Source organism: Primulina tabacum, chromosome 2 (genome assembly GCF_025594145.1).
Source record: "Primulina tabacum isolate GXHZ01 chromosome 2, ASM2559414v2, whole genome shotgun sequence".
Lineage (NCBI taxonomy): Eukaryota > Viridiplantae > Streptophyta > Magnoliopsida > Lamiales > Gesneriaceae > Primulina > Primulina tabacum.
In genome coordinates, this window is record NC_134551.1 from 5827903 (window position 1) to 5842648 (window position 14746).

General features: G+C 34.9%; 2 protein-coding genes across 9 annotated transcripts; one reads left to right on the forward strand and one right to left on the reverse strand.

The window, feature by feature from the left end:
* The first annotated feature begins 2753 nt into the window (after nucleotides 1-2753).
* LOC142527803 (tRNA-specific adenosine deaminase TAD2) lies at nucleotides 2754-14486 on the forward strand. 8 transcript variants are annotated; one of them, XM_075632766.1, is made up of 10 exons: nucleotides 2754-3118; nucleotides 4907-4982; nucleotides 10564-10629; nucleotides 10963-11000; nucleotides 11303-11369; nucleotides 11485-11644; nucleotides 11729-11825; nucleotides 12316-12419; nucleotides 13882-13968; nucleotides 14305-14486. In XM_075632766.1, exons 3-9 carry the CDS (start codon nucleotides 10564-10566, stop codon nucleotides 13920-13922), a joined length of 573 nt encoding a protein of 190 aa, XP_075488881.1. In that variant the 5' UTR covers nucleotides 2754-3118; nucleotides 4907-4982; the 3' UTR covers nucleotides 13923-13968; nucleotides 14305-14486. The 8 variants fall into 8 exon arrangements, with proteins under 8 accessions (XP_075488881.1, XP_075488890.1, XP_075488871.1 ...); XM_075632775.1 differs by lacking the exons at nucleotides 2754-3118; nucleotides 4907-4982 and adding an exon at nucleotides 6885-7112; XM_075632756.1 differs by lacking the exons at nucleotides 2754-3118; nucleotides 4907-4982 and adding an exon at nucleotides 6886-7116.
* LOC142537419 (uncharacterized) lies at nucleotides 5391-5747 on the reverse strand. The gene has a single exon (XM_075642940.1). The coding sequence runs from the start codon at nucleotides 5745-5747 to the stop codon at nucleotides 5391-5393; it is 357 nt and encodes a 118-aa protein (XP_075499055.1).
* Nucleotides 14487-14746: the final 260 nt, after the last annotated feature.

Here is a 14746-nt window from a genome sequence, read left to right on the forward strand (position 1 = left end):
TCAAACCAAGATGCTCTGACGATAAAAATCCCAAATATGGTCCTTTTCATCATCCGTATATATATATTCATATTTGGACGTTTTTGACGATTAATTCTGTTCGATTGTTCTCGTCACGCCCATGAACACTGCAAAAAAAAGTGTTTGTAGAAGCGGTTTTTTATGAGCACTTTCAAAACCATTCGTGCAAACTGAACAACAAAGTCGGTTTTACTTAAACCGTTTCTATTTCCTTACTTTTGGCAATGGTTTCTGATACTCACGGGAAATTTAGGGTTCGATTCCGGCAAGTGTCACTAGTCCAGACGCAGGTTTTGAAATTACCCTGAGCCTGAAATCACAAATAAGATCGTTAGGAGGGGGCCAGGAGGGTATCTTGGCGTAGCTCCTCCGACGCTCAAGTCACTGACTGAGGATATATATGGGGGGAGCAGCTAAGGGTGCTGCTGAAAACAATATAATGAATCCATAATCATACGCTCAAACCTGGTATTTATAGGAGAATACCTGGGCTTGTTATGGGCCATTAACCTGCGGGCCTTAGATATGGGCCGGGAGTTTGGGCCGGATCTTGATGGGTTCATCCCTGGGGTATCAGTTTCATAACCGCTTTAGTTGCGTCATTTTTACTACCGATTTGTATCAATCGCTACTATAAATTGCTCCTATTGATTTGGCTACTATGACTATTCTGGGAACTTCTCTAATTGCATATTTTTAACAGCGGTTTCACAAAACCGGTGTTGTGGACCGCTCTTATGGCTCTTTTTTTTAGGACTGATTTGAAAATTATATCTATTGAATACATTTAGTATTGGTCGCATAAACCGATTCTATAAATTACTCTTATTGTTATAATTATTAGGAGCATTCCAGAAACAGCTCATATAAATTGCTCTTATTGTTATAACTATAAACCGTTTCTATAAATTATTATTGGTCTTACTTTAAAAAATTAATTTTAAAAAACCAATTAAAAAAAACAATTCATCGTTCTGTCGTATAATGTTTGTCCATCGCTTTAATTTCTTTTCACTTTTATCCTAACAGAATAAATTTTGAAGCAACGAGAGAAAACTCGATTCTTGTGGAAGGTAAATCTTTTTAATTTTGTTTCTCGTTTTTTCTCATGTTTATTTGCGAAAATGATTTTATAAACTTAGCGATTTACTTAGAGATTTAATTCAATTCTGAGTTTTTTACTGATCTATTTAGAAATTTTATTAAGTTTTGAGTCTTCTTCTAATTTAGTGGCGGCCATAATGTTAAGTGGAAACCGTCGGTTAAAAACCCGTCGCTTTTTTAGCAACGGTTTAACGTTAACCGTCGCAATTTTGTGCGACGGGTTTTTAACCGTCGTCTTTGGCGACGTATATATTGAAGTCCGTCGCCATAGTAGGCGACGGGTCTATGGCGACGGGTTTGTACCCGTAATACAAGCCCGTCGCAATACACGGCGACGGTTTTTGGAGCCGTCGCTCATGGCGACGGTTTTTGATGCCCGTCGCCAATAGCGACAGTTGTCCACCAACCGTCGCAGAAATAAATCGGCGACTGTTTGTCAAAAACCGTTGCTATTAACGACGGTTTTTATTAACCGTCGCTTTTAGCGACGGTTATGCATAACCGTCGCCGATATCGGCGATGGTTTTGGAAGAATCCGTCGCTATTGGCGACAGTTATATATTTTTCGCGACGGTATTTTCAAAGACCATCGCTATGATTCTATATATACCGACCGAGGTTCGCGAACATTTTTCTTAAGCGATTTTCGCCTATCTCTGGTAGTAGAGAAACTCTATAAATTTTTCGAAGTTTCGATTTTTTATTTTGTACTAACATTTTTCGTATTTATTTCGTAGATTTGCTAGTCGGTGCGATCTTCCAGCGTTACGTGGAACTGCATATCTTCGCGCACATCAGGTTTTAAAGTTTTTTTTTTACAGAAAATTTAATACATGATTTTAATTTTTGCGTAGTAGTTTATTTGTGAATTTTATGGCAGTGTTTACATACAAACCGTCGCTTCATTAAACGGCGGTTTTTTTAAAAAAACCACCGATTAATATAGCGACGGTTTTTGACAAAAACCGTCCAAAAACCGTCGCTTAATATAGCGACGGGTGTGTAAAAACCGTCGCTTAATATAGCGACGATGTTTATATAACCGTCGCTTACATTAGCGACGGTTGACATGTAAACCGTTGCTAATTAACGACGGTGTTCTTCAACAAAATCGTCGCTACGAACGACGGGAGTTGAGAAACCGTCGCTTTGAGAAGGCGACGCTAGTTCCAGTTACGGACCGCCAAACCGTCGTTAAAACCGTCGCTTTACCATTTTCGCGACGGTTTGACCGTCACTATTTTTTTTTTCTAGTGTATGATTGATTTAAGGGTAAATTGATCTGCACTCCCTAAATCCCAAATATGAATTATCTGTCAGTACTTGTCGAAATTTATTTTTTTTGCATTATCTAATCCACAACAAATTGTGTTTGTACTCCCTGAGTCTATATTTTTCTTGGTTTTAATGACTTGATGTTAATTACATTTTTATTTTAAAATAATTAAGGTAAATAATTAAATTTTATATTTAAAATATGTATTAAAAAATATTGTTTTATAGTCGATATTAAGATATATACTTTAGAATAGATGGAGTCAAATTTTAACACCAAATATTAACAATACACACACCAACACACGTGTATAAAATAAAAATAAAAACTATCATCTTCCTCAATGTCTTCTCTCTCATCTTACCTTGACTTCTCTCTCCCCCATAAACAAAATCTCAACCAAATCCGTCACCTTTGACCGGCTGTCCGCTGGTGGGCGAAAATTTAAAATAACCATAGATTCAGAAAGCTATCGACCTAATATTTCCATCGATACCACTTTTTCTAGGTTAAATCGTGCTTTCCGGAAAACCGTCGGAAACCCATCGCCCCTCTTCGTCGGAAAACCTGAAAATCTTCGTGATTTGGTAATTTATGGTTCGGCCTAGCTACAGGAAATAAGGTTTCACAAAGTTCCGACCATTTTCCGACAAGTCCACCCACTTTCTGCGCGATTCTGACCCGATGATGTCGTGTCTGCCGCTGGTCACTGATTATGTAAGGACCGTGTATCGTATTATCGTAAATCTTATGTGATTATCGATAATTCATGAATTTGATATGTGATTATGCAATTGATGTATATTATGACAATGAAATTGAGAAAATGAATATTGAATATGAATTGACGTTGTAAGAGCTCGAGTGGAGAGGCCGAACGCCAATATAGTACAAAAATTAATATGTGCACAGAAGATGTGGCGCCCGGGCGGTAGAAAATGACCGCCCGAGCGCCAAGGTATGTAAACTTAGTGTTCGGGCAGAACTTGCGGCGCCCGAGCGGTAATGTTTTACCGCCCGAGCGCGGCATAAATCACACTCGGGGACAGAATGTCTCGCGCTCGGGCGCGAGAATTCTACCGCCCGAGCGAGTGATCGGTGGGGATAAGAATAACTTCTTTCCTTCTTTTCCTTCATCATTTCTTTTCAGAAAACTTCGAGGGGAAGTTTGGAATTCAATTTCCTTCGTCCAAATTGACTTCGAAACGCTGTCTAAACGCGAAACAAATTATATATTTGTGATTGTCGCGTCGAGGGCTTCTGACTGAGGTGATTTTCTTCTAGTTCCAACAGTTCTAAATATCAAAGTGCTGGAATAGCCTGTATTTGAAGTTGAAATTCCTGTATGTAGTAGAATAACCGACAAGAAACTCATATTCGAAGTCGGAATTGAATTATGATATGGATTTAATATGAATTTTGAAGTTTCAAATAATATTTGAAACTAATATTAATTATTTTTAATTATGTTATTGATTGGAATGAGTATGTTATTGATGTAGATAAAGTATTTTACCGATATCTTCAGGCTACATCAACTGGAAACGAAGAATTGAGGTATGTTGCGACCGGGTAACATACGACATGTATCTGTATTATATGATATATGTCGGATTGATTTGATTGATTGGAATGAGAATACATGTCTATATGCCTTATTTGTTGAGTTTATGTGGCATACATGACATTGTGATTGGAATATCGATGTATAAATAAATGTTTTGTTAACACACATCGTTTGATGCATACATCGATACATGACATGCACGTTGAGCTATGATCCTTGGATACCCTGATATGATTTGATTGGATTCTGGGGTTTGTGAACACAATTGCTATGTTGGTATTATATGACCCGTAAAACATAGACATTTGTGGCCCCGATGATTGGATATGAGATTTGGGATTTGATGGCGCTTTGTCGACGCTATCATACGAGTATCCCTTATTGAGGCCGGTGTGCCAGCTCGAGCATTGATTTGACAGCGATTCGATTGATTCTGACATGTGCTCAGTGGATGGGCATTTGACCTGATACCTCCACGACATACATGCATTGCATACCATATATCATTGTTTAGATATATGTGGTATATATGATTGGTTGTTCCATACGGAGCTTTGCTCACCCCCAAGGGGGGTTGTTGTTGTCTTTGTGTGTGGACAATGGCAGGTACTCCAGGATATCAGGAGACCGGAGAGGGTACTTCTGGAGGGAGCCACAGCTTGGGCTGAGGTTTTATGTTTATGTCGTGTTCCCAGTATATATGTATATGTATCTATATACCGGGGCAAGTCCCGAAGATATGTGTTGTTTGTATATGATTGGTTTTGATTACGTGTGGGCATGTTTATGACGTGAGATTAAATACTATTTTTAGTATTCAAATAAAATAATTTTGGCTCATTGTAAAGAAAATTTAAACTCGTTTTCCGCTGTAATTAGTTAACCCTAATCAGATTGCATTGTAATAACGATTAGGAGCTAAGGGCCCCACAGATTAGCTCGGTTTTCGTTTTGAATTTGAACGTTACGAGCTTGATTTCCAGCCCCTATAGTTCGCGTAGCAAGCTGCCACAGGTTAGGAGATTCGTTACTTTGATTAAATTCGATTTCGGTCCTAAGGCCATCTCCAACCCATAAATCTATTTTGGTGCAGTTTCTGCACCAAAATAGTGCAGTTTCTGCACCAAATATAACATTCATCTCCAACCCATTTACTTCAAATCTTACACTAAAAAGTATATTCCTAGAATATTCTTTTTGTCTACTATTTATTTATAAATTTAACAATATAATTATAATTAATGTTAACATTAGTATTATAATTATAATTTTATTTTTATTAATAGCTAAATTTATTTATTTGATTTTTATATATATTAACTCTAATATTTATAATACGAATTAATACAAATGTTTCATTATTAAACTTGACATAATTTTAATACAGATAATTTAATTTTAGAACTTAATATGAATCCAAATTCAAACATCTGAACAACTATATTCCTCCCACAAATGATCAATTAAAGCATCTCGTAGTGCATAGTGAGCATCTTTATCTTTTATCCTTTTATATCGAGCGAGAAATTCTTGAAATCTGATATTCTCATCGACAACCATTTCTACATCCGGAGTTGGTGCTTCTCTCATATCTTCAATGGGTGCGCTAAGGTCACGTTCATCTTCGATAATCATATTATGCATTATACTACATGCTGTCATTATATCATGAAAATGATGTTTCTTCCAAGCACGTGCTGGAGATGCCACAATCGCAAATCGAGATTGGAGAACACCAAATGCACGCTCCACGTCTTTTCTACAGGATTCTTGTTTCATTGCAAAATATTTCTTTCTTGGACCGTGTGGATCGTGCATAGATTGTACAATAGTTGACCATTTAGGATAAATACCATCGGCCAAGTAATATCATGTATCATATTCTTTTCCTCAAATTGTATAATGAGCTCGAGGGGCAATACCTTGTGCGATGTTGGAAAATAGATTGGACGATCCCAAAACATTTATGTCATTATTGGATCCGGACATACCAAAATATGCATGTCATATCCAAAGGTCGTAGTCAGCTACTGCTTCTAAAATTATTGTTGGAGAACCACTACGACCTGCATATTGACCCGCCCTAACCGTTGGACAATTTTTCCACTTCCAATACAGGCAATCAAGACTTCCCAACATTCCAGGGAATCCGCGTTGTTTACCAATATAAAGTAACCTGGCAACATCATAGGCAATCAGTATTATGACCGTTGGATGAGATTACATCTGATCTTGCCCGTTGGATGAGATTACAATCTTATCATCTTGACCGTTGGATGAGATTGCCTTATCTACAGTCTGGTCGTTGGATTGGATTGTGCTATCTACAACCTTATCAGTATTATGACCGTTGAATGTCGATAAATTATTAGATTATTGATGTCGATAAATTATTAGATTATTCTTGTAGTTCCGGGGTTGAAGGATTTGTTGATATATCTCACTGAACCTATAATTTATGGTTGAACTAACAATGTATTAATTTGAGGATTTAGTGATATATCGAGGATTATAGAATTTGATTACAAATAATTCTAGCTAATAAAATAATTAAATTTGAATATTGTGAATTTTGAGATGTTAGCATATTTTCAATGATTTAATCATAACTTTGATAAGAGATTAACCCCTAGGTCCTACAAAACATGATAGTAAATGATGTAGGTCATTTATATCAAAGCATCAACATTAACTTTAAAAAAATTGTGTATTTGAATTTGTTTAATTACAACTGGATAGTTTAAAATCATATTTTAATGATGTTATTTTTCATATTATTTAATGCTTAATGAATTCTTTGTTATTATGTGAGTATATACTTATATTTTAAAAAATAATTACGCAGGATCATCAAACTCGATTTGGTTGAGTCGAGTATCAATTAAGTCATTTACAGTAATTCATATATCAATTTACTAATTTATCAACACTTCATGTATCGAAATAAAATTTACTCGTTAATAAAATAGTAAACTTACTTTAATATTTTTAAAAAAACATTTAATAAATTTATCGAGCATAATAGCAGTCAATTTTGGATCCCAACTGAAAAGAAAAAGGCCTACATCAATTTGATGCTCACACAGAAGGAACGAAAAAATTCTGGGGAAGGAGGAGAAGTGGGTGTTCTCCTTTCTTGTTCGAGTGGGTAAACTTTTATCTTTTGTGTAGTTTGATATTTTTTAAAAGTATTTCTAGTTTGATTTTAGGCGGGACTATTAAATTTTATTCAAGCATACCTGCATTACAGTGATAGATTTATCTCTCTGTTAACCATAATCAATGCACGTTTAGTGACACAATGGTGCGTACCCTTTATACAAGTTTGTGAAAATGCCTCTGAGAAGTTCGATTTTGAAACAAGATTCAAACTCTGGAGCAGGGCCGGATCTTTTCAAGGGCTGTAGCGCAGCCCCCAAAAAATTACTTTTTACACATTTAAATGTTTATTAGCACACCCAAAGCCTACCCCTTTCAGCCCAGTCCACCTCGACACCTCTTTAATTCTCATCCCATCACTTGGCCTTTTCCGGTTCTCAGCGTGGAGACGGGCACGCACCGAACCTTAAAATTTATTTGAAGTAGAGAAGGTAATAATCAGGTTTACAATGAGGACCCATTTGAGGATTACTTTGGAATTTGTAAAATTAGTTTTGATTTAGCCCGTGGGATTGTGCAATGAGTTGAGTTGGTCTTCTTTTGTTCTTCTTTTCTTGTTCTTTGGGAGTTTTTATTAAAAAAATAGTACTTTAGCCGGGAATACGATTAAAGGAAAACAACAAAGAATTATTGATTCGATGCTTGATTTTTTCGTATTAGATTAGATTGATCTGATGCTTAATTTTTTCTAAGAATTATTGTTGTCTGGCTGTCTTAACCCATCATATTACTTGAATACTCTGTGGAGACGGGCACGCACCGAACCTTAAAATTTATTTGAAGTAGAGAAGGTAATAATCAGGTTTACAATGAGGACCCATTTGAGGATTACTTTGGAATTTGTAAAATTAGTTTTGATTTAGCCCGTGGGATTGTGCAATGAGTTGAGTTGGTCTTCTTTTGTTCTTCTTTTCTTGTTCTTTGGGAGTTTTTATTAAAAAAATAGTACTTTAGCCGGGAATACGATTAAAGGAAAACAACAAAGAATTATTGATTCGATGCTTGATTTTTTCGTATTAGATTAGATTGATCTGATGCTTAATTTTTTCTAAGAATTATTGTTGTCTGGCTGTCTTAACCCATCATATTACTTGAATACTCTGTGGAGACGGGCACGCACCGAACCTTAAAATTTATTTGAAGTAGAGAAGGTAATAATCAGGTTTACAATGAGGACCCATTTGAGGATTACTTTGGAATTTGTAAAATTAGTTTTGATTTAGCCCGTGGGATTGTGCAATGAGTTGAGTTGGTCTTCTTTTGTTCTTCTTTTCTTGTTCTTTGGGAGTTTTTATTAAAAAAATAGTACTTTAGCCGGGAATACGATTAAAGGAAAACAACAAAGAATTATTGATTCGATGCTTGATTTTTTCGTATTAGATTAGATTGATCTGATGCTTAATTTTTTCTAAGAATTATTGTTGTCTGGCTGTCTTAACCCATCATATTACTTGAATACTCTGTGGAGACGGGCACGCACCGAACCTTAAAATTTATTTGAAGTAGAGAAGGTAATAATCAGGTTTACAATGAGGACCCATTTGAGGATTACTTTGGAATTTGTAAAATTAGTTTTGATTTAGCCCGTGGGATTGTGCAATGAGTTGAGTTGGTCTTCTTTTGTTCTTCTTTTCTTGTTCTTTGGGAGTTTTTATTAAAAAAATAGTACTTTAGCCGGGAATACGATTAAAGGAAAACAACAAAGAATTATTGATTCGATGCTTGATTTTTTCGTATTAGATTAGATTGATCTGATGCTTAATTTTTTCTAAGAATTATTGTTGTCTGGCTGTCCTAACCCATCATATTACTTGAATACTCTGTGGAGACGGGCACGCACCGAACCTTAAAATTTATTTGAAGTAGAGAAGGTAATAATCAGGTTTACAATGAGGACCCATTTGAGGATTACTTTGGAATTTGTAAAATTAGTTTTGATTTAGCCCGTGGGATTGTGCAATGAGTTGAGTTGGTCTTCTTTTGTTCTTCTTTTCTTGTTCTTTGGGAGTTTTTATTAAAAAAATAGTACTTTAGCCGGGAATACGATTAAAGGAAAACAACAAAGAATTATTGATTCGATGCTTGATTTTTTCGTATTAGATTAGATTGATCTGATGCTTAATTTTTTCTAAGAATTATTGTTGTCTGGCTGTCTTAACCCATCATATTACTTGAATACTCTGTGGAGACGGGCACGCACCGAACCTTAAAATTTATTTGAAGTAGAGAAGGTAATAATCAGGTTTACAATGAGGACCCAATTGAGGATTACTTTGGAATTTGTAAAATTAGTTTTGATTTAGCCCGTGGGATTGTGCAATGAGTTGAGTTGGTCTTCTTTTGTTCTTCTTTTCTTGTTCTTTGGGAGTTTTTATTAAAAAAATAGTACTTTAGCCGGGAATACGATTAAAGGAAAACAACAAAGAATTATTGATTCGATGCTTGATTTTTTCGTATTAGATTAGATTGATCTGATGCTTAATTTTTTCTAAGAATTATTGTTGTCTGGCTGTCTTAACCCATCATATTACTTGAATACTCTGTGTTATAATTCCATTTCAATTAAATTAGGATGTGTACAAATCATTTGTTTCACAGAATTAATTTGAGTACAGAAATATCCCCATGTGTCATGTGTGCTATGATTTCTGATGCTATTTACTTTCTGGAAATCGAGTTCTCATTTTTGTTCTCTATTAAAGTATATTGTAAAACCAGATATTTGAGGATGCATGTCACTGGTATTAGAAAAAAAGTGGAAGTGTTTTATATCCCCAGAACCCCAAAATATTGGTAGCCTGTGGAGCCTTTAGCCAAGGCCTAGGCCAAAAACATGCATTAAAATAGTCAATACTTAAGTTGCTATAGATTAATGGTACCTTTTTTGGATGGAAAGAATATTAGTTTCCATATGTTTTGAACTGCTTTCAATGGTTTAATTAAATATACTGGAATTTGGTATTGTTCTTAAAAACGATAATCGAACGCCACTATTAATTTTCTTCCTCTGGACGCATGGCACAACTTGTTGACAGTATAATTTGTCTTTTTTGGTAATATGTATAACTTATTATATTAATAGCCCATTTGGTTAAAGAAGTTCATGGGTTAAAAGCACTTTTTTAAAAACTATTTTCTTAAAAAATGTTGTTTGGTTACAAAAGCCGTTTAGAAGCTGAAATTTATGGTTTTTTGGCTTTTTCATCTAATTCTTTTTAAAATTTAAAACAAAAACACTTTTTAACATCTATCCAATTTTCAAATTCGCTCATCTTTTTTTTTAATAAAAGCACTTTAAAAAGCTGGAGTTATTCTGAATCCAAACTCACTCTAAGTTCAAGTCCCCGAACTCTAATATGTGGATCCGTCCTTGATATGGAGTGTGAGCTTTTGATGCTCTACTTATGTCTTTCTTATTTTTTTTAACAAAATACAGATGACGTCTTCATTGGAGGAAGCAATGCCTGATGATGTTATGTTTATGAAGCTTGCTCTACAACAGGTAGGTGTTCAGTTATCAACAAACGTTTTTTTTTTGTGGGTATACAGGCTTTTTATGCAGTTGATGCAACGATCATTTAAAGTTCTGATTTTTCTATCTGAGTAGAAGCCTTTGTCAGATTAACACGAATATGTTAATTAGGTCAAGCCAAGATCAATAAATGAGTCAATATTAATACTGAGCACGAATGCTCAGTTCTTGGGTAGAACCGTATCTTGATGTCATTCTTTTTCGCTTTCATGATATACTTGAGTACTTTGGGTATGAAAATATCGAACTATTACCCAGAGTATATTGAGATGATTTTGATTATTCTCACCTCTCCCTTGCCAGGCTAAGCTTGCCTTGGACAACTTTGAAGTACCAGTGGGGTAAGCTTCTTATGTTCTCCTTTTAAACAATTATTTTTTAAAAAATTCCCTCATTTTTCAGATGGGAAAGCAAATACCATTAATAATTATAACTTAAATATTAGTTGAAAAAATGCAGATAAACAATTCAAGGGGGCAAACAATTTTCTGAGTGATTCTTTATAATATCCATGATATAAGTCCCCATTGTGCCTTTTACGATAGGAATAGATTGATAAGATTGAGACTTTTATTATGTGACAGAAAATTGATTACCAAGTTTTCATGTAATCCTCGTTAAACTTCTGTTGTCATTTAATCAGTTGTATTATTGTTGAAGATCAGACTGTCATTGCCTCGGGGAGAAATCGGCCTACTGAGACGAGAAATGTATGATCTCATATTTGAGAAAATATCATCTCTCTTGAGTTTGTACTTGCTCAATTTTGTTTGGCTTGTATGTCCTTGTAACATGTGTATTATCATTTTCATTTGTTATCTACAGGCCACTAGGCATGCAGAGATGGAAGCAATTGATAAGCTGCTTGAGCGGTGTCAGAGAAGTGGATTAACGAGGGGTGAAATTTCTTTGAAATTGTCACAGTGCACCCTTTATGTTACATGTGAGCCATGCATAATGTGTGCAGCAGCTTTATCTATCATTGGTATGGCAAAACAAATACTTTGACATTTTGCTTGTTGCTTTTAGTGGTGATCCTTTTGGTTGTCATCATTTGATTGTCAATCAGGTATTAAAGAAGTATACTATGGATGTGCAAATGATAAGTTTGGAGGTTGTGGATCGATAATGTTCTTGCACAAATACAGCTCAGGAAAATATACAAGGTTTGAATATGAGATAAAATCTTTTTTCAATATTATTGCTTGTTTGTGGAAAAGTTATAGTTTTTAAAATCATATCAAGATGTTATTTTTGAAGTGACTTTGTGTGATTATTTGTAATATTTGGTGAATGCTGAATCATATGCTTCAATCTTTATGTCTCCTTTTGTTATGTGTGCCTGTATTGTATTTTGGTTATCAGGATACACTACTTATTTTCACTACTCGTGCTGCGTTATGGAATTTGCAAATTTCTGGGGATAATAACTCTTTGTGAAAAGTGTAGCTTTCTGTGCTATACTTGATTTTTACTACCTTCACACCATGAATCGGGAGTAGGCTTCCATAACTGAACACAAATTTGTTTGAATAGTTTTTACCTTTGTTATCATGTTTTGATTCTCTCTTTTCAGTTGGTAACATAACTGAGTAGAGGGTTTCTTATTTTGTTTTTCTTTTCCTTTTTGTTATTTTTTATTTTTATTTTTGACAGTGACGAAGGCTCAAAAAGGAAGGAATTTAAGTGCACCGGAGGAATAATGGCATTAGAAGCTATCAATCTTTTGAGAAGCTTTTACGAACAAGGAAATCCCAATGGTATGTGTATTTATAAGAGCCGGTGATGCTTAAGAATTAACACTTTCACTGTCCCATCTTGTTTAGACATCTCATCTGATGTCTCTCATTCTAAATGGCAAACTTCTTTCTTCAATTTCCCTCTAATTAAAAGTAATGATATAGCACCACTTTCGCAACATTAACTTGTAAGGAAAAATGTTTTTTCAAACTTCTAGCAAAGTAAAATTCCATGTTTCAAATAGTTGTCAAAAGCGCAGAAGTGCACGCTTTGAGGGTATTGCCTGTCCTTCAAAGCGCGTGACTTCCACTAGCTTTCTTTACCAACAGATTAAACACAGGTGATAGGAGATCATTAGCTTCTCCCCTCTCCATTTGAGGGATGCCAATCCCACATTCTGGTGCCGTGATGACATCATAGGTATTGTTCCACTTAGTGTGAAGCCAACGTCTGAGAATAATTCGGTAGCAACAAATTCATTTGGTGACATAAAGTTGTTCAGAATAAAGCTGATGTCCAAAAAATGATGACATGAAGAAAGAAGCCTGATGGACATAAAATTCATTTGGTGACATTGCTGTCTTCCATGTCACCAAAGCTGATGGAACTTTATGAATTCAGAATAATTTTTTGCAATGTCCTTAGCTTTATGAATTATTCTGAGAAATCATTTTTTGGACATTGCTGTCTCCATAAATATTTTGATACCTTCCACAATTCAAGATGAAGGATAGGTACAAAAGGCTCCTTTATCTTATTTCTCTCGAACTGGTGAGGAAGACATTTGGTCAAGGGAATAACTATTAAATATTATAGTGGATGAGTAAACTGACACATTTTGCCCCATATTCCCCCAACATACTTGTGTTGATCAAATGTATAAAACATATGAAACATATTAAAGGAATGTGAACTTTCTACATCCACCACCCTCCACAACACTTGATTTCCATTTTGGTAAATTTTTTTGCTTGTGGTTTACCAGTTCATTGGTTTTTAGGACAGCATATGTAGTTTGCACTTCCGAGTAAAAGCATTCTCGTCCCTTGACATTAATCAATAACCTTATAAATGCTAGATTTATATTTAGTTGTGGTCTTAATCTACTGATGATGGTCATACTTATTGTTGTAAAATTCTCCAAACATTTACAGTGTCATCTGAACTACTTTTTCGCTGATGCGACATTTGATTTGATTAAAAACAAAAGGAATTTTGTCTCATAAAAAGTTAATAGGAACGTGCAGTGTCTATTATTTCATTTATTGGGTTGAGGTCACAACTTCTGCACCATTGACGAATTTTTGTAACATAAAAATTTTTGGAGGACATATGATGCTTAATATCTCAATTATTCAGTCTCAGGCCACGGTGCTTTTCTGCTTGCGCCCTTAGTAATTCCATTACCTAAATTCTTTCATGTTGTCAACAATTTGACTTTCTCTTTTTCTTTGACAATTTGTTTCTTTTAACACGACTTAGCTCCAAAGCCTCATAGAAAACTGATGCAACCACGGGACTAAAACTTATACTCTACATCAAGTTTGGTCTTGTCTGCTACTGAAAGAGGTACATATTTCTGCAATCTTGTCATTATGTCGTTATTCCTATCTATTTTATTTTGCTTTAATGCCCTCTCTTAAGGATGATTCATCATTTGATGCTCTCTGTCCTCTATACACGAATTACTGTTACAGAAGAACCTAGGCGAAAATAATTCATGCTAACCTTCTATCTAAATTACTTGGTACTATGTCATATACTATGGTCTTCCATTAACAACTCATATCTCAGACATGCTCTCTATTTGGTTTTTGAAATGTTCTATTCCATCTTCTCTTTGAAAATGATTATACGAAATTACATTTGCTTCTTCACACCTAACCTTGTCACTGACCCTGCCAGGTACTCCGATTGAGAAAAATTGATTCGGCTCTAAAGAACCAAATTAAGGTGCAGTGTACGCATTTTGACAGAACTTGTCACTAGTTTGAGGGTCACTAGTTTGAGGGAGTGAAGAACCAGAGTTGGAATGACATTAAAAGATGTTTGTTTCTGTTGATATATTATGTATGATGTTAAAATCTTATCCTTTCAATTTTTTTGTTATGTTAAACATGAATAAAACAATATTTAAGTACGGGGTTTCATCGATGGTAGATGTGACATCACATGCGAAATGTGTGATGTCACGATCGCAACATTTCTATAAGGACGAAAAATAATAATATTTGAAATAAAAGGTAAAATATTGATTAATATCGTAAATTCATTGACAACACGATGAAAATGCAAATTACATTACTAATATAATTATTATTGTAGAACAAGCAATCTATGTTATTAA